This window comes from Vicugna pacos, chromosome 2 (assembly GCF_048564905.1).
Source record: "Vicugna pacos chromosome 2, VicPac4, whole genome shotgun sequence".
NCBI lineage: Eukaryota > Metazoa > Chordata > Mammalia > Artiodactyla > Camelidae > Vicugna > Vicugna pacos.
Window position 1 is genome coordinate 12,452,473 of NC_132988.1, and position 21,497 is coordinate 12,473,969.

At 37.2% G+C, this 21,497-nt stretch overlaps 1 protein-coding gene across 5 annotated transcripts in view; it reads right to left on the minus strand.

Annotated features, from left to right (window-relative positions):
- Positions 1-258: 258 nt before the first annotated feature.
- Positions 259-21,497, minus strand: part of ARFIP1 (ARF interacting protein 1) — a 111,303-nt gene continuing 90,064 nt past the window's right edge. For all 5 annotated transcript variants that reach the window (XM_006213165.4, XM_006213166.4, XM_031692646.2 and 2 more), the window contains one exon: positions 259-2,119. In XM_006213165.4, coding sequence (XP_006213227.1) covers positions 1,964-2,119 — 156 coding nt within the window. In that variant the 3' untranslated portion in view covers positions 259-1,963. The remainder of the gene's footprint in view (positions 2,120-21,497) is intronic.

Consider the following 21,497-nt stretch of genomic DNA (forward strand, 5'->3'; position numbering starts at 1 on the left):
GGTTGACTAAGACAGTTTAATAGGTTTTTGGTCCTTTGTGTCTTCATCTGTATTAAAAAAAAAAAAAAAGGGCCTTAAACTCAGAGCCTAAAAAAAAGTCTCTAAGGAAACTTCTAGTTTCACTCTATGGGATAAGCTTCAGTAACAGTCTCAGTGTTCTCAGTGCACCATTTTTTGTCATTGTTTTTAATGACAAATCACATGCTTTTCCAACTAGTTACTTCTTACTTTAAATCATGAAGAGCCAGGGAAAGGAGGTACTGCAGCAAACACTTTTAATAAGAATACAAAATTCACACCAGAGGCACATTCTGGGGAATGTAAATGAACTATCACAAGTAGTAATTCTGCTGGAAGAATAAAATAAGGCTCTCTCAGAGTACAAATATACAGGAGGGAATGATTTAAAATAGGTTTATGATTTACAGTCACATACATTGTATTAAGCACTGAAAACAGGCATATTAATTAAAAAGCCAGCTAAATGGCATTTGAACATATATAACAAATCTTACAGTCCACAAAGTTCATGTATTAACAGTAATTTTAAGTACTTCATTTCAACACAAAAGAAATGAACAGGTGAAGCGATACCTCTCAAAATATTAATTTATGTCTATGACAAAAATCAACAGAACTTATATTTTAAAAGGATTACATTAGTGATAAAACCTCACAGCAGACAGGCCAACCACAGAACACAAAACCAACGGTGCTGAGCAACTGAAACAGTATTGGCTTCCCCAGCCCCTTCCTTCTTGCTACCACCACACGGACCCACGTCACCTTTCCTTTACTCAGACGAACAGGAGTCCTCACTCCGCAAAAGGAATGAAGAAAAACCAAACAGCAAATTCAAAAGTTGATTTCTCCATAAACCTTCAATGTGGTTTAACAAACACAAAGAAACTCAACACTTATGCACAGCGCTCCTTTCCAAGGAAGGAACAGATGCATCGAACATTATCTGAAAGGGGCTTTCTTTATGGACTTATGTACACTGGTTGAATGAGAATTACTGCATCTGAGAAGGCACGTAGCTGTGATTTAAGGCTTAACCGGTATTGTTACATATGGAAGTCAATGAAAGCTATCTAGGAATTCACTTCTGTCAAAATGGAATTTACCCAAAAAACTAGCTTTCTAAGCACAGATTTCTACTCTAGAAACCATCAGGAATTTCTGTTCTCAAGTCTACCTGTCAAAAAAAATTCTTTAAGCACGTTTCATTATGAATCAAAGAAATTGCTAACATAACCATTCCATGACTCTGGGTGACACAAATTCATAAGCTCAGGAGCCTCAGAAATGACAGTGTGATTCCTGCGTCTTTAAGGAAAAGTCTCAGCAAAATTACAATGGTACAGATTTACTTTTAAAAAGGTATTTGCCACAACTCCACAAGCCAGTCAGTCATTCATTAGAGCTGCCACCTCTGTGCGGATGCTGCAGGAACACCATATAATTTTACTCTGCAAAATAGTTTCTTTTTTCTTTAAGACAATACATGAAAATGAATCTCTTAAAGATGTTTAATATATTCATATATAAAATATCTGATGTTGATACAAATCGTGTAAACCTCCCTTTGGAAAAGTTACAACAGGTCCTCGGTTGCAGGACCAAAAACCTTGAATTTTTGTCTTGTCAGTGCAAATCTATATTAGGTGTTTTCAAACTACAGAAATAGCCATCAACCCTCACAATACAAAAAGATTTCTCAAAAAGGAAAATTACTGTGTTCAGATTATAGAAATTATGTTTACATTAAAACTACCCACCTTCCCATCAAATTTAACAGTTCAATTGTTAAAGTATGAAAAGGGAAAAATTAAAGCTGTTTGTGCAAGAATCACTACAATGGTTGTCACCCTTTTCCTCTTCCCCCGCCTTCCGCTTAATTCTTACTAGGTTTATTTGGAAATATAACAATCTGACTTTCTTTGTTCCCCCAGGTGTGATTTTACTGTTCTTCAAGCCAAGATGGGGCATCCACTCCAGGGGTTTTCAATTTGATATGGAACTGTTTAAGTGTCTGTTCAAGCTGCTTCTGATTCCCAGCAAAGTAGGCGGCAATGGCATTGTGGAAAAGGACCAGCTGATTGTGCAACACTTTAACCTGTGAACAGGGCAGAGTTACAAGACCAAGCGTTAACACCGACGACAATGAAATATAAAGTGATTTATTACATGTCTTCATGAAAGAGCGTCTCTCTCCTCAGGAAAAGCTGTTCTGACAAAGTATTGCACACACACCAGTTGTACATTGCTTTGCAGTCACTGAGTCTTTGTTGAGTTTCTAACTTCTCTGAGGGAATAGATCAGTTTAAGAAGCTAAATATGTACTCTCTTAACCCTTTTCAGACATTACTGAGCATACCTTAATTAAGAATATCATTAGGTCTCCCTTCAAATGAAGTGCATTCAAAATCAAATGTTGAAGAGAGGAAAATTACATCTAAATAATAACTACATGATCTATGCTATACAGCAAGTATGGACATCATTCAGGCTACACTTTATGTAAAACTAAGTAGGCGGGATACTTTTAAGCACTGCAGTTCTCTGCAAAGATTGAAGGAGTGGTGGCAAGTGTTGCCCAGAAAGCCAATTTACTCAGATTCCTCTCAGTTATTTTCAATTGCTTATTACTTTGAATGATATCAAGAGTATATTTTAACCAAGTAACACTGTATCTATGACTCTTTTAAAGAAATCAGCAAAGCATCACAAAGATTTTACGAATGAAATGTTTCCTGCGGTGTTATTTGTAATTGCAAAATGTTCAATAATAAAGTATAAAATAAACTCTTATATAGCCATCCAATGCAATATTCATTAAAACTGAGCTTTAATAATTTTTAATGATGTAAAGACATCTGATACACGATGCTAAGTGAAAAAATAGGATATAACATTTTATACAGGGTATGAAATCTGTATTCACTATAAACACACACGCATAGTCTCTCTGGCCATTTCTCCGTTCATCGACCTCTATAAAGGAAATAACACTAATATTTATATGGGATATTCTTGATTTGTAAAGTTTTTTATTTTTAAAATTAAAATATTATAAAAACAGCATATGCTCAAGATTGCAAGTAAAATCTCCTGATCCATGCATTTATTCTCCTCTGACCCGAGAGAATCACTGTTAACATTTTCTCGTGTATCCTTTGACAAAGTTTCTAGGTTTATATACAAAATTTTAAAACATAAATGGATTGCACTATGTACACTTTCAGTAACAGATTTTTATTTAAAGTATCTCAGATAACTTTTAATTCCATTCATTTACTCATTCAGCAGATATTCATGAAGGACCTTCTGCGTGCCAGGCACTGTTCTAGGTGTCTCCTCATGAGCTCACATTCTTAGGGGATGGAAAAGGAAGGAGAGAGGTAAGCCAGAAACTAAGTATTGACCCCAGGGAATGAATAACTCAAGCCTAGAGAAGAAGCTGGGTTAACATTTAGGGCATCTGGAGCTGCCAGATTCACCTAGTTGTTTGAAAAATAAAAAGGATTCTTTCCTCTTTCTCTGACAAAGATCAGAATGTTTCTGGCAGGGATACAGTTTAAGAGGAACAGATAGCATGAAATGACGACAACTAAAAAGTGTCTGTAAAAACTAAAAAGAATTATCTTGAACTTATCTGGTCAGACATTTAAGGCCTGCAACCTTCCTAAATGAAAACCTCTGGTGCCAGGTCCAAGGACAACAAACATGTAACCAATGTGTTAGGCACTGCACCTGGGATACAGGAATACAAAGGTAAGTAAGGCAGAGGCCAGCAGAAATGATGATTAATGTGATAAATGGGTAGGTAGGGGAGAAGAGAATTTTCTCAAGAAAGGATGAAGGAGAACACTGGGATGGGAGAACTCTAACTCCCCTGCCGTCTAGTTCTGAGATGAGGGGAGTATTTCAAAGGATGGTGAACCTCCACCCAGGGGCAATTATTAAGAAAACAGGATAATCACAGGACAAGCAGGTTTCTAGAAGGCAAACAGGAGGTGAGCACAGTATTCTATTATAATGACTGTTACAATAATGGCCCCAGTTACCCCTTTCCATATCCACACCCTTAGGGGAGGCTTCCACAATGAAAATGAGCTTGGCCTGTACTATTAAAAAATGAGGCTTGATAAGCAAGTGCCTGCCCTGGGGGACTACTGCCGCCATCTTGTGAAGAAGCCCCATCTGGCCTCCTTTGGGCTGAAAAGTCTCCAGGGACAGAGGCCCAGCCATTCCAGCTGCTCTCAGTGCCCAGCATCAAAGTGAAACTGGAAGAACCCACCTACCCAACCTACGCACTTGTGGGAAATAAATCATTGTTGTTCCAGGCTCCTAAAGCTGTCGGTGTTTTGTTATGCAGCAGAAGGTAAGAGGTACATCTATGAAAAAGGTCAAGAATGTAGTTTCCTAGGAATGAATGAGGGTTCAGTGAGCAGTGAAAAGGAGGAAAATCAAGGCGGGGAGGACAAGCTTAGCAGGAAGAAAGGCTAATAAGCTGGATGGTTCAGATACATGAGAGAAATTGAGATGGAAAGCAGCTAGGGAACAGAGACTCACACAAGCCAGGCAAAACTGCTACTAACCAGCCCCAAGACCTAACTGCAGGTTAGGAGTAAATGTAATATAGTATCTTGGAGAACTTTTACCTCCAATTTTCTGGGAAGAGTTGCATTAGACAGAGTTTGATACTGGTCACAGCCTCCCCAAATCTGTTATTTGTTATTAATCTAGGGCATTAGTAAAGTATTCCTATTGCTAGTACTGTTTCTTTATAGAAATTACCAGAAAGACCCTGGAATCAGGAGGTCTGCATGCCAGTCTTAGTTACCACTTCTTAGTTTTCTCTGTGATACTGCTGCAGGAGAACGGGGCGTGAGAGGACAGTCATGTCCCAGGTCTCCAGAGAGTCCCTGGAACGGGCCACCAAGTTAGGGTCCTTGGCTTGCAAAGGAAAGAATTCAAGAGTGAGCCACAGTACAGTAAAAGCAGGTTTATTTGGCGAGATACACATTCCATAGGCAGATAGCAGGTCTGTCTTAGAAGGCCTGGGGTGTGGGTGTGGTTAGATTTTCATGGGCTGGGTAATTTCATATGCTAATAAGTGGGAGGGTTATTCCAACTATTTTGGGGAAGGGGCAGGGATTTCCAGGAATTGCCCCCACCCCATTCTTGGCCTTTTATGGTTAGGAACTGTCATGGCACCTGACATGTCCTTAGCAACTAATGTACTACAATGAGCCTATGAGGCTTAAGGTCTGCTGGAAGTGAATCTTCTGCCATCTTGGGCTGAGTTGGTTCTAACCAGTTTACATCATACTCTCAATGGCTATGTCATTCGTTTAATGGCTGTGCCCTTACCCCCTTCTCTTTCTGTCTCCACACCAGGCACAGGCTACTTCTAATTTCATTGGCATCAAGGATGACATTACCAAACTGAATTTGCAGTGCCGCTGTCAGGGTTAAATGGAACGAGGTACTACCTAGAACACTGATACAGAATAAGGACTCATTAGATTTCAATGAATCTAAGTTTACCTATTTGTTAAATTTTCAGATGACATTGACTTTTCTCAGTAAAATAAACTCTCATTTATTTATAACCCACTGATATGGAACTTGAAAGAAGTAAGATTGTGATTTATAATAAATATACACTTGGTCTAGGCACAGAGCTCCCAAAACCCTTGTTAATTTCCTAAGTGATAAGAGCCAAGGTAGTATCTTTTGTTATAATATTGGGTCTCTGGTTCTGCTCCTGAAATAGTCCCAGAGCTATAAAGGTGGAAGGATTGTCTTTTGTTATTCACAGCAAGTCCTCTTCTACCACATCTGACTTTATGCTAGTGAGGGGATATTTGGAAAGCCCCTAGATAACCATAGCTTAGGGGCTGGTTGCCAGGGGAACTAAACTGTGATTGGAAGGTGGAAATTTTCACCCTCACGACCCAGCCTCTGGACAGTCATTTAATCAACCATGCCTACATAATGAAGCCTCCATAAAAATCCCTTAAGTATGGGGTTTGGACAGCTTTTGGGTTGGTTAACATATCCACAAGCCCGGAGGGTGGTGCACCCCAAACCCCACAGGGACAGAAGCTTTTGTGTTTAGGACCCTTCCGACCTTGCCCTATGACCTCTTCATCTGTATCCTTTAATATTTTTTGTAATAAACCTGAAATCTAATGAGTAAGCTGTTTCCAGAGCTCTATGAGTGCTCCAGCAAATGACTGAACCTAAGGAGGGGGTCGTGGGAAACTTCGGTTTATTCGCAGTTGGTTGGAAGCTTAGGTGGCAACCTGGACTTTCGAATGGTGTCTGAAGGTGGTGGTGAGGGAGGCCCACAGTGTCAGAACTGAACCGAACTGCAGAACATCCAGCCAGTCTTTGGAAAATCAGGGAACTGGTCTGTGCGGGGAAAAAACCCTACACAACTGATGTCAAAGTGAGACGTGTTGTGAGTGAGACAAGAAACAGGGTTTTTTCCTTTTCAAAGATAGAAACTAATGTGAAGTTTACCTTAGAACAATGAAAAAAAGGTTTGTGCTAAGCAAATAAATTCTGCTGACAAGACTGCATGGGCACAGTTGGTTTATCAACGCTGCCTGCCTTGATATGGTCTTCAGTCCAAGGACAGAGATGCCGCAGAAGGAATTCCTCTGCCTGACAGATCACCTCAGAAGAACCTTTAAGGGTCCCTTTACAACCCCATCATTTTGTGCTTCTAAAATGAACACATTTTTCAAGCACTAAGATAGCACTTAATTTCTTCCAAATTATGCATTGGTTAGCACCATTCAAGTTAATAATATTACAAAAAAATTTGTTTAAACATTCTTAACACAGAATTTCATTAATTCATATTGACTTCTTTAGGTCTAGACATAAAAGTTTTGCATTGCAATCACTTTTAAAACAAGCTTTTAAATGATAAACTGATTTTTTATATCAGCATCTACTCAGGAAAGGTCAGATTATGCTAATTAAGGTTTAACCAGGGCTCTCCTTACATGAGTGGAGTTTGATTTTAGGACCAAATCTCTTTCCTGTAAGACACTAGAGTCAATTAAAGTAATAGCTAGCAAAAAATAAGTAAAATAAAATAAAACATTACAGGCTAGCTCTCACTTGATTCCTATTTACATAAAAATATTTTCTGAACTTGACCTGTTCTCAGTCACACCTCTGTCAGCGTGACTGAGTTTCAGATCTCTTCCAGAGTACACACTGTCAGGGACTGGTCAAAGGAGAGCTCTGAGGACAGTATGTTTTAACAGAAAGATGGAAAAGTTTCCAGATGACCCTAGCTATGAAAGAATTTCTTAAAAATAAAAAAAATCATAAACTATAAGGAAAAGATCGGCAAATTAAATTACTTTAAAATATAGAATTTCTGGGGAGGGCATAGCTCAATGGTAGAGTGCATGCTCAGCATGCAGGAGGTGCTGGGTTCATGCCCCAGTACTCCCTCTAAACATAAATAAATAAATAAACCTAATTACCCCCCCAAATAATAAAAATAAATAAATAAATATTTTTTAACTTAGAATTTCTATTCACACAAGGATAGTGAAAAGACAAGTTACAAACTGGATAAAGGTATCTGCATTACAGGTACTGACTAAAAGTCTGTCTCTAGAAAATGTGACGAACTCCTGCAAACCAACTACCTAATTAAAAAAGAGCAAATAACATGGGTGGGCATTTTACACAGCAGGAAACAGGAGTGACCAATTAAATTTGAAAAGACATCCAGCCTCAACAGGAAACAGGAAAATGCAAATGAAAACTGATGTGGGATGCTATTTTATGCCCGCTACATTAGGAAAACTTAAAACAATGAGAACTCTTGTACACTGCTGATTGGTGCATACATTTGTACAACTATCTTTGTTGTACATTAGCTAGTAAAATGAAAGATGCATGTATCCTATGGAACAGCAAATTAGCTCATAACAATGTGCCCTAGAGAAGCTTGCACATGTCCCATGAGACATGTACAATTATGTTCACAGCAGTACTGCTTTTAGCATCAAGAAAACAAAAAAACTAACCAAAATTTGTATTTACAGGAGAATCGATAAATAAACTGTGGTCTCTTCATGTGACGGGGATGCGGTATAGGAGTGAAGATAAATGAACGGCACCTCCATGTGTCATCATGGAAGAACCTCAGGAAGACCAGACAGAACAAAAGAGGAAACAAACACCCGCAGTAGGATCCCATTTATATAAAGTTCAAAAACACATGTAACTGAATGATACAGTCATATGTGGTGAAATTATAAAGAAAACCAGTAGGAACAATAAGTAAAATTCAGAATAGGGGTTATGGACAGAGCAGAAGGGGGAAAATGAGGTAAGGGAAAGCACAGAGGAGGCTTCAGAAGTATCGATAGTTTTGTTTCTTAACCTGGGTGGTAGGAACGTGGTTGCTGGTTTTTGTTGTTGTTACTCTTTATATTTTGCCTGTATGTTAAACATTCTTTTGAATGTGCTTAATATATTTTTTCATTATTAAAAAAAGGGAAAGGTTATGAAAGATAAAAGTCTTGTCTATATCACAACTTCACTGAGGCTCTGCATTTTTCAGTGTTCTGATGAACCACAGGCAACCCCACTGCAGATTCAGAGAAAAAAAAAAAAACACCTAAAATGTTACTTACATTCATTCAGTAAATATTACCCTGGGTCTGGTGTAAGGCACTACTCTAGGGGCTGGAATGCAAGCAATCAACAAAAAAGACAACTCTGCTGTCAAGAACCTTATATTCTATTGAGGGGATAAAGAGAAACAAGATAAATAAACTATACAGTATGTTAGACGATGACACTTGTTACAGAGAAAAACAAAGCAGCAATGGGGGACAGGAGATGTCCGCGCAGAAGAGCGGATGCAATGTAAATAGGAAGGCTAGACGAGGTCTCATTAAGGTGACATCTGAATAAAGACCCGAAGGAAGTGAGGAAATGAACTTTAAGACACTTAGAAGAGGAACGTCCCAGACAGGAAACAGCAAGCACTAAGGTCCTGAGTGGGCAGTGTGCGTGGAACAGACTGAGTAAGGGTCTGGTGGGAGATGTGGTCAGATGGGTAACGGGGACTAGACGGCGTAGGAACTCAGAGGTCATCAGAAAGACTCTGGCTACTTTGCTGAGTGAGATGAGAAGGTACTAGAAGATCCTGAGCAGAAAACTGACAGTAACTAACTTAAGCTATAAATATGCAAGAGGGGGAAAGATGGAGACCTGTCAGGATACCTCAGCAGCAACCCACCAGGTGAGGCAATGGTGGCCTGACTCTGGTGCTAACAGAGGAAGCAGGGAGAAGAGGTGGGATTCTTGTGTATGGGATGTGCTGACAGATGGATCAAGATGCAAGGTGTGAGAGAAAGAGAACAAACAGGATGCCAAGACTTTGGCCCCGAGCAACTGAAAGAATGAAGCTGCCATATACTGATGTGGCAAAGAGTGTGAGAGGGGAAAGGTGGGTATCAGGAGCTCAGCTTTGGACAAGTGAAGTCTGAGATGCCTATCAGGCATGCACATGGAAGTGCTGAACAGGTCACAGTATTTCTGAGATTGGATCATTCAGCATGGCAGTCTAGGCTGGAAATGTAAACTAGGGGTCAACACACAACAACATGCAGCTGACAGTCAAAGCCACAGGACTAGAAAGAGCTCATCAAGAGAGGAGACAGAAAAGACACCCAAGGATTAAGTTATGACCCTTAATACTTCACAATTTATACAGAACTTAGCCTGAAAGGGATCACAGGCCTAAATATCTACATTTACATGGCTAAAAGCCATAAACCTTCTAGAGGAAAACACAGGAGAAAGTCTCAACAATCTTGGGCTTGGCAAAAATTTTTAAATAATTCACACAAAGAATATATTACAAAAAGTTAATAAATAGGACTTCATCAAGATTAAAATACTTTTCAAAGCACAGTTATAAAAATGAATAGGCAAGCCACATATTGGGAGAAAAGATTTGCAAAACATATCAGACAAAGAACCTGATGCCAGAATATATGAAAAGTTCTTACAAAATAAGAAGACGATGACAAACAGCCCAACCAAAAAAAATGGAGAAAAAAACTGAACAGGCATTTCATAAAAAAAGTATTTTATATATATATATATATATATATATATATATACACACACATACATACACACACACACACGTACAGATGGTAGGCAAATAAGCATGTGGAAAGATGACCAACATTTTTAGTTATTAGGGAAATTCCAATTTAAACCATGAGACACCACGACACATTCACCAGAATGGCTAAAATTAAAGATTCACCATACCTTATTGGTGAGGATGTGGAACAGACTGACCTCTCATATACTATTGGTGGGGATGTCAAATGGTACAACCATCTTGGAAAAGTTTTTCAGTTTCTTAAAAAGTTAAGCATGCACCTACTACTCCCATGTGTAGGTATACATACAACCCACTATTCCACAACTGAGTAGTGAGTGGAGTGGAATCAAAGTGTATGTCCACACAAAGACTTGTACACAGATGTTCACAGTAGTTCACTTGTATTAACAGCCTACAGCCCAAATGTCTATCAGTAGGTGAACAGGTAAACTGTAGTATTTCCATACAATGGAGCACTACTCAGCAACAAAACAAATGAACAACTGATAAACACAGCATGGATGAATCACAAAACTTGTGCAGTGAAAGTAAGCAGAAAACAAAGAGTATAAACTATTTGATTCCATTTATATAAAATTTAGAACATGCAAACAAATCTATAGTAACAGAAAGCAAATCAGTGGTTGTCTGGAAATGAGGGTTTGGATTACAAAGGGGCTTGAGGAAATTTGGGGAGGTGATGAACATACATACTATCTTGTTTTGGTGATGATTTCATAAGCATCTACATGTGTCAAAACTTGTCAAATTGTACACCTTAAATATGTGCAGTTATTATCCATCAAATTATACCTCAATAAAGCTGTGGGGGGAGAACAGTGGTGCTGGGAAACCGGTTATCTACCTGGGGGGAAAACTGGATTCCTAATTCACATACAATTGGTTCAGGTTCCAGGACCCCTGCAGATACCAAAACCTGAGGATGCTCAAGTCCCTAAAATAAAACGGCTCAGTACAGTCGGTCCTCTGTAGCCAAAGGTTCCACATCCACGTATTCAACCAACAGAGAATTCTGATGTACAGCTGGCTGAATCTGTGGATGTGGAACCCGTGGATGTGGAACCCGTGGATTCGGAACCCGCAGATGTCAAGGGCCAAGTGCAATACAATAAACCAGCTCCAGGTAGATTTGGAATTGTGAAAAGCTAATAACAAAACAAAACAACAAAAACAAAAACCAAAAAACCAAAAAACCTCCAACCCCCTCAAAAACCCCTAAAAATTTTAAAAGAAAATATTGTATATCCAATATCTTAAAATGTTGGATTGGAAAAGATTTCTTAAATAGGACATAAAAGGTATTAACAATAAAATAAAAGATTGATAATTTAATTGAAATTAAGAGATTTGGTTTGTCAAAAACCATTGTAAAGAGGGTAATATCATAAACCACAAATGGCAGAAGATATCTGTAACAAATAACCAAAAAAAAGGATTAGTGTAAAAATATATAAAGAATTCCTACAAATCAGTAAGAAAAAAACAAATTAACCCAGTAGAAGTACGGGCTAAGGCTCAAATTGGCATTTTACACTAGAAGAAACACATGTGACCATAAATAATGAAGAAAATAAAAGAACAAAAATACCATTTAACTCACTTCATTTACAGAGAATGCAGATCAAAGACAACTTGCATACATTGCTGGTGGGAATGTAAATTGCTACATTCATACTGGAAAACAATTTGGAAAACAATCTGGCTTAATCTTATCAAGTTGAAACTCACAATGCGCTATAAGGCATGATCAGGAACACTCACAGCAAACACAGAAACGATGCGAATGTCCTTTAACAGTAGAACGAATAAATAAAATGTAAGGTAAGAGGGAAGTAAGAGGATGGGCTAGGGAAGGAACAGAAAGATGGAAACAAATTTTGGTCATGATCTAGTTCTTGGGTTGCGTGGTGGGGTCACAGATACTCATTATATATATTATTATGCTCAACTTACATATGCATTATATATATTATTTTGTGTGTATATCAATGTCATTTTTTAAAAAAAACACAAAGAAGAGGAAAATAATAAAGCTTCATGACTCATTTCAAATGTAGTATAAAAATAAAGACTATAAATAAATTGATAAATTTAAAAATAAAACTAAATTAGAAAATTTCAAATAAACTTTCTAGCTTCTAATTCTCTCTAAAGCCATAAATTACTTCTGCTTATTATTAAGACATGCACTTTGCTTGAAGAGTCTAAAGGAACAGACCTCAGAGAATTCAAGGAAAACTCCTGTCCCTAAAACAGGATGTCACAAATCCTTACGAACTGGTATGTGATGCATTTTGAAGTTTCGCAAAGTTTCACTTAAGTAAAATTTCCTTCTCTAAAATGGCATTTTCCAAAGTAGGAAGAAAGCAAATCTACCACAAATAACACCATTTATTAATTTTCTACTTTCTCTGTCCATTAAATAGATAATCTTTTCCTCTGCCTATAGAGACTCTTGTTAACTGCAGGAGGAGGCTGATTAGCTAGAGGAGAATGAAAGATAAAGGAAAACTGGGCTCAATTCCCATTTCTGCCCCCAGTTTACTAGGTGAACTCTTTTCCCACTTGCACAATGAAGAAACTGAGATTAAGATAATTTTTATGGTTTCCTTCTATTAAAATTTTCTGAGAAAACTGCTTTCTAACTAGAAGTATACACATATTTGGAAACTCAAATGGTTCTTAAAAAGCCTTTCTGTTGAAAGGTTTTCTTTCAATAGAAAAACATGATTTCTATTTATTTATAAGGACAGAAACTGGCACTTCCATTAGAGATGTAATAAATTCAGCTGAAAGTTTAGCTACCAGTTTATAATACTCTTCTCGATTTTGAGTTGTTTTTTTTTTAAGGCTTTCACACTTGAGTCACAAAGTAATTTTCCACCTTGTTCTACTAGTATTACTTGGTCTTTCTTATTTTCCAATTTCAGATGATCCTTGGCTCCTGGAATTACAGAGCAACTAAAGGGCTTCTGTATTTCTAGTGTGAAATTCTAATTTTCAGAAATAGGTTCTAGCTAATTACTGTTCTTTGGGCCACAAAAAAATTAGAATTTGAATTTGAATTCTCAGTGTTTTAGAATTAGAGGAAACAATAAAAGAGCCCAGGATTTGAGTCATGTACTGGAACTGCAGAGAGCTGTTACAAAGCCCAGGAAGCTGGAGAATCAGGAGGAAAGTGGGAAGGAAGGGCATCAGACCATTTTTAGCTAACCCTACTGATGTCAACACAGGTCTGCATTCCCCACTCCCTGACAACTGACACACCTAACACAGCCACACAGCTCTTCCTGTCACTAACAAGCCTCAGAACCGGGGCATTAGCTGTATTTAAAATGGTCCCTCACCCCCGAGTGAAACTTAATCCATGGGAAATAAAGGAAGGAGGATGCTTTTTAGGACTGAATTCTAGTTTTCACAACAGAATGATACAATACTCATTTTCACAGAAACATTCTCTTGGTAACTGTGAGCAGGTTGATGTGCAAAGCCTTTTAAAGTGCCCACACTTCAGAGAAGTTCCTGGCATAAAGAAAGCCTCTGGGGAGTCGCAGCTTTTCAACTATAATTACGGAAATAAAGTATAAAATCTCATTGCCATTTTTGTCTCAGAAGTTGTTTTATACCAAAAAAGGTACCTTACCTCGTTTTTCTATTAGCACTGACAAGTAAGTGTAATTCTAGTACAAGTTTTAGCTCTGGTAGCATAGCCTCAAAATCAGACACAAATTTAAATAAGAATGGTAAGTCGACTCTTTCATCCAATCAAACCATTACTAAATCAAAAATAAAGCTAAATTAAAATTAATGAATAAATCAATTTCAACATGAATATACCTTCTAAATTAAATGAATTAAAGATTTAGAATACTTTATTTTCTACCTATTTTTGAGTAGTGTGAATCTGTCCTAGGATATGTGCTCATGTAGTATGTTCAGTGCGGCTCTGACTGATAGGCTACAAAGAATCTTCAGGAGGCTTTGGTTACCTGAAGATAGAACTAAATACAAATCATTACCAATAGAGGGAAATTTCAGTAACATTAGAGAAGCAGTTTAATACAATTTTAAAGATAACTAACTTTTGCAATCCTGGTAATGACTATGTTGTTGTCACTATATATAGCAGTTTTAACAAGACTTGAAAATTGTTATTTTAAGTTATTTGGCTTGTTTATCAGGTTCACTTTTACCAGGCTGTCTGGCTTTAGAAAGGTCGGTCTAGGAAAGATTCTGGTTTCTCAACTAGAAGTGGCTTAGGGAGAGAGATGAAGAAAGTTACACGGGGGAAAAGGTCAAACCCCACTTTTAGCAGAAGGGGCACAAAGCCAAAATGTTGAAGGAAATATTTTAGGGTCATTACACTTTTTCAGTGTACTTCTACATTTATGCTATGAAGTCGTAAGTGATGAGCATACAGAATCAAAGACACAGTTAAGCATTTTTGGTAGATTATTCTTCGATACGGTGGGTGACACTCACTTTTGTGATGTGACACACACTATGTAACCTTTATATCTGCTCTGTGCAGTCTCTGTTCTCTTCAAGTTATAGTTAAAAAAAAAAACCACACACACACACACTCAAAGTTAAGCAACTCGCCGAAGTTTTAGACAGCTAGGAAGCAGATAGGCTGGGATTTGGGGAACTCGGGAGTGTCTTATTCTAAGACTAGTCCACGTTCTTTCACCTGTTCTAATCTGCCTTTACTCATAAGGCAATAAACATTTTACAAAGCTTTCAAACAAAGTTTGAAACAAACAAAAAAAGGCATAACAGATCATTTAAAGGAAGGGTAGAAAAGAAATACTTCAGCCTCCTATTTTGTCTCTGGCCCTGAAGCTGCGTTTAAATATCTCAGAGCAAGGATCTAACACAAAGATAGGAACAGATGAAAGAAATACAAATTAATTCTTTCCAAAATTATGAAGAATAATGCAATATTAAATTCAAACAATAAAAAACTTCCACATAATCTTTCCATAATTACAGAGCAGGAAAAAAATCTATACTGAACTATTTATGCATGTATCTCCTAACTGAGAAAAGATTTAAAGTGGCTCTAAGGATAAATAAAACACAATAGAAAAGCAGATTTAAAACAGGAGCAACAGAAGACAGAGGTAACATTTCCTGCCATGGGATGACAACAAATCTGACAAATTTTCAGAACCTAACATCAGGAACAATTACAGTAATTTAGAAACATACCAAATCACCATGAACTCAGTTACAGAGAACTTTCATAAAGATCTGCCAAATAATGAGCAACCCAGATCAGACACAAGCAAAACCACTACAGCAGCATCTGGTGAGTGACCCAAAATATGCCACACAATGTTTTAATTGTTAAAGGGCAAAAGCAAACTTCAGTACTGACTACTAACACAGAGAGTCAAGCTGGGGTTTTAAACAGAAACTGGGTAAGAGAAATTTAAGAGGAGGACTGATAGATAATGTCAAGTGGATGACACTGAAAACTTTCTCCTGTGGACACAGCATGTATCAATAGAAGATAAATACTACTCACAAAGTTACTGACTGAAAAACTTTGAGGTATTACTTCATAGTCATCAAAATGATAAAAAAGTACCTCATTTCTACCAAATGAACTTTTTTCCAAATCAAATTTAGATTAGGTATCTTTTTACCAGAAACACTGAGGTAATTTTTTTAATGAGGTAATTTCTAGTTAAAATAAGTTATTAGTTTTAATATATTTACAGTTGTTAAGTCTTTCAAAGTAATTATTGGCTCTCCCAGTAATTCTATAAAATAGAGGTTAAGTGTCCAACAACACTGGGGCAGTGGCTTGCCTTAAACATGTAATGAAAAGCTGGAACAAAATCATTCCCTGGTAAGATGCCTCCCACCACTAGTACGTAAAGCACTAACTACTTTCTTTACTCCCAACTATTCAAAAAGGTATAATGATATGCTTTCCCTGCCCATCACGGATTTTTTTTCCAGGAAGTAAAAAGCCAGAAGAGTAACAAGCAGGAAAGTATACCTGCCTTGGCCTTTCACTAGGCTTGTGAAGTATAATTTTATGACTTTGTAATAGCTTGGAAATGCTTGTCATGAAAGCAACTACCAGCTGAGAAAGAGAAGCACTATCAGAAATACGGGGGCGTGGGCACTGGGGAGGGAGTGAGAGAAGGAAAGACAAACACGAAAGTAAGTGGAGGTGGAAGAATAGACTTTATTTTTCTGACTCACTGGGATGGGTTTCAACAAATCACTGACAAGTAGGTTTAAAAAAAAAAGCATGCTATGAGGGAAAAAAGGGCAGTCCTGTTTTGAAAAGAAGATAACTGATGAAACACAATCTGTAAACTCCAGTAACACTGTTGCAAAACTATGCCTTATAATTCTTTATCCAGTGGTACATTAAACTCTCAGTGCACAGGTTTTCTCCCCCTTAGCAGAAATGTCTACTGCCCTCTGTTCTATGGTTTACTGTGTTAGCTAACTCCCTGTCCTAACCCTTCCTCCCAAGAGTTCCAGGGTTAGATGAGACTGATCATGGCTTCTGTTTTCCGAGGTTATCTCCAAACTTTTTCCTCTGCTGCTTTAAGTCCCTTACTTGGAGCAGGTTTGTGGCATCACATTTACCTAAAAGCAGGGCCATGGAGTCAAACAGATCTAGATTTGAATCCTGGTCTGGCTGTGAAACTTTGGGCAAGTTACTTAACCTCTCTGAACCTCAGTACCACCATCTGTACACCAGTATATGATCATCTAGCTCACAGATTATAAATGTACATACAGATATTATACAAAATACTTACAGAGCGCTTCCTCCATATGCAGCTTACTCACAGATCAATGCCCAGCAATTCACTTACTGTAGGAAGGGAATACCCTAAAGATGCATCCATGGACCTGACCTCTAGGGGAAGAAATAAACCAGCAGGCATTCAGAGCACAGTGATTTGTGCTTTAACTGGAGAAAGCCCTGGGCACTATGGCAATACATACAGGAAGAAAGAAACTTTCAAGTTGCTGAAGGAAATATTAAGTGCATAAATCATTCCAGTTAGCACTTGAGGTCCTAGTTAAAATTAACTGAGGTACATAGTTAAGGAACCAGGTATTTCATTAGTTAGGTGAGCCTGTTCTCACTGGCCTTTGAACACTGGCAACAGGAACTTATAGATATACCAATGGCCCATTCAAACTCATCTTTATATTCACAAAATAGTTTTCCTTCATAAGTATGGCTGTGTATTTTATCTTGGAAAGCTAACTTGTTTTCTTCTCTTACACAGCTTAGAAAGTTCCGATCCCATGTACCTAACAGCTGTTTATAAACTTAATGGAAAAGATTTACCAAAATTTGTTATTATAAAACCATTATTTTTCTTGGGAAAAAAAAATCCATGCGCAGTAATACTATGCTGTGCTTTAGGAAGAGAAGAGGAAGTACAACAAAAGCTTACAAACCATTTAAACATATGATCCAAGATTTCTTGAAGACTTTTTCCTGACCTGTGTCCACCAGTGCTCATGGTCCTCACGCTGTGTGGTCCTGCTTGAGTAATACTGCCACCTACACCAGCAGGTACTTCCAGCCCACACGCATGTTTTCTTCATCAAATTCTAGATTTCTTCTTTCCCATGCTCCACTCAGCATGTTGTAAATAATTAACTCTATGTTCTCCATTAGACTGTTAAGTCGCTTGTCAGCAGGGAGTTTGTCATAATACCATTATACAATATTTCTTTAGGATTAGGTATTGTAACAGCTCAAAGTAAGCACCTTAAACAATTTACTGAATAATTTTAGAAAAGGATCTTTTGAAAAATTAAAGGAATATGGATAGAAAACCAGAATGTTATAAGGTTTAAGAGGAATAAAGAAAAAAACCTGGTTATCAAATGATTTCTTTTTTTTAAATCTAACAAAGCAAAGTATAGATGAGTCATGGAAGGAATATATATATATATACGGTCAACAGGAAAGCACTGAGTCGTTACTGAGAGGACTTCAAGGAAAGGTTAAAAAGAACAATGCAAAGTCAGGTTCTTACACACTGCTAGTATTGTCTCAGATTTTACTCAGAGATACTAACTAAAGGTTGAACTTTTGAGTAAATCACAGAGACCAACTACTAAGAACTAAAAACAAAAGTGCAATAATGCTCCTGCCATCAAAACCAATGCAGATTATCAGTGCTCTGTTCAAATCTCAGGGTGATCACTTAAAAACTCATCTTTATCACAAAACCTGGCAAACAGACTTGGGTGATACTGAAGGCCGGCAAAACAAATGAAATGTGGATCAGAGACACACACAGGTAGCAACGGTTCTACAGAAAAGAGACACTGCAGTAGTAATGGTCAAGAAGTAAATTTTAATGAGTGCATCCTATTCACTCAAAGTGAAAGGACTGAATACTTCCCCTCCCCTACAACATAAACAACAAAAAAATGAGCTATCCTCCAAATGAGTTGATCACTTTTGACCAAAAGAGGTCAGAAAACAAGTACTTTAAACATAATTGCCAAAAAAAACCCCACAAAAAAACCAAACACCTATCCCTCTGGAAGGCTTTTAAATCTATGGTACAAAATACCTCTCCTTCACAAAAATTGCATGCTAGAAATCTTAGTACAACCAACAGAGAGACTGTATGAACTGGTCAGCAAGGCATGCTCTCTCTCCTGCATTTACCACTTGATGACTGCAAATTACCAACTGATTCTGGGTAGGTGTGGCTTGGGTGATACTAATTTCAAAATCAACCCAGAACTCACTATTCTTTTTAGTTGCATGACTTATATAAAGATAGTTAAATTCTTCCTCTTTTCTAAAGAGAGAGAGGATGCAATGCAAATCATAGGCAAATGTTTCCTGCTCCATGTTGATATAGAAAAAGTTTTAAAGGGACCTGGGAGTCAAACCACTAACAGCAGCAAACATGGTACTGTACATGATATTTTCTGATGTAAATGTAAGGCACTGTATCACACCATTTCTAATCTATCACTTAAGATTAAACTGTTTTTAGATAAACAACAAGGACCTACTGTATAGCACAGGGAACTATATTCAATTTCTTGTAATAACATATAATGGAAAAGAATCTGAAAAAAAAGTATCACTTAGCTGTACACCTGAAACTAACACTGTAAATCAACTAAACTTGAATAAAAAACAAAATTTAAAAAGTATATAAAAAACAAAGCAAACAAAATCCAACAACAAAAAAGGTTAAACTGTTTTTCTGTTCTTTTGAGGACAGAATCAATCATTTGATTTTAAGCCAACAGGAAAATTATAGGCTATATAAATGCATGTATTAGGCTCTGTTTGAAAAGTAGAAATCTATGTGAGTCTCATTCTGAAAAAAGAAGGTATACTATTTAAAAAACATTTTCTAGCTATACTTATTTTCCTTTCTTTTAAAAATTAAATCTTACTCTTTGAATAGGTAGGATCAAAACAGAAATGACAGAAAAAGTATATAATGACGAGAAGTCTCATTTTCAGTCCTGTCTCCAACTACTCTGGTCCCCTTCTAGGTAAATGATTTTAATTAGTTAATTCCTTTGATTTTTCTTCATGCAAATACAATAAAATGTGACTATACAGCATTATTTCCTTCTTCTTTTTCTTTTTTACACAAAAGGTATTGTACCATATACACTACTTTGCACCTTGCTCTTTTCATTTAATAGTATGTTCTGAGGATCTTTCTATCAATAGCATTCCCATTCTTTTTTTTTTTTTTTCCCCAACAGCTGAAAAGCATTCCATTGTATAAATGAAACACAGTTTATTCAACTAGTCCTTTACTGTTGAACTGTTTCGGGTGTTTCTCATCTTTTAATATTACAAGTGATCCTGCAACGAATAACCGTGTATGTCTGTCATTTCATCCTTGTGTTGGCTCTATCTACCAGCCCAGCTTCATCCAGAGCTACCCTCCCCGAGTCCTCCTTATGCTCTGGCCTCACTGACCTTCAACTGGCTTTTGCATGTTCTATTCCTTCCTCCACACCTTTAGGGAACTCTTCTTTTGCCCTTTGGATCTCAGCCCCAATGTTACTTCCTCTACCACACCAAGCCAAGTCCCCTTTGTAGACTCAGAAGACCCCTCTATTTTCCCTTTATTGTACTTATCACACCTGAATTTCTGTCATTGTTTGATTAATGACCATTTCTCTTACTTGACTATAAAAGCTCTATGACTGTAAGACCATGTATTTCTACTCCTTAACCCAGTGACTGGCACATAAAAAGCAATTAATAAGTACTTGCTGAATATTCCTTTAGGAATAAAATGTCAAATGTGCCAACTATACATCAATCTGGTGTATTTTACATGTATTTGTTTTATCTTTTAAATATCTCTTGAAACCTTCAATACACTCCACTTCCACTACCATCACCCTAATCCAAACTCCCACCATCTCCTTGTCCCACCTCCTATATTCACTCTTAAGTTCTTCTAAAATCTATGCACCACACTTCAGACCAATGATTTGCCTAAAATTCTTTCAATGGCTTTCCGCTGATACTAAAATAAACCTCCCCCTAATGTGGTTTATAAGGTTTGCATGGTCTGGTCCCCGTTTACCTCCCAGTCTTCTCTCTATGCTCTAGTTGCACTCATTCTTTGAACTTGCCACAACTCTTCCTGCCACAGGGCTATTACACATGCTGTTCTTTCTACCTGGAATACTCTCTGCTTTTCACTTTACCTGGATAATGCTCAACATTACGTTCTCATGAAAGTCTGCCCTGGTCACTCATAACTGACCATGTACTTCTCTGTCACAGCCAAAATTTTATATATATATTTCGATGTGATTTGATCAGTGTTGTTTCTTTTACTAGGCTATAAACTCTGAGGATAGAATTTTTTTTTTTTTTTACTTTTGCTCACTGGGTATCACCAATATCCATTATATACTTGATATATGTTTGTTAAATGAATTAAAAAAAGAACAGCAACAACATGAAATTATACAAATTACATGATCAAATACATTCAAGAATTAAGTCTGGAAGTAAAGTTGCAGGAATAAGGGACTCTTTCACAGGGTCCAAGTGTAGGTAATCATATCTGGTGCAGTGTTAAGGTTGCTTACTATATTTACACATTTCAATCCATAAATATTTATTTTTTATTTAGAATCAGATAGGGTTCTTTAACCTACAGAACTTAATTTTACTTGACCTATGCGCAAATAGCAAGAATACTCTTTATGCCTCTAGCTATAGAAATAAAGATGACAGTAAATCACTGGCATGAATATTTTTTAAAATATCAAAAGTAAAAAGTTAGGG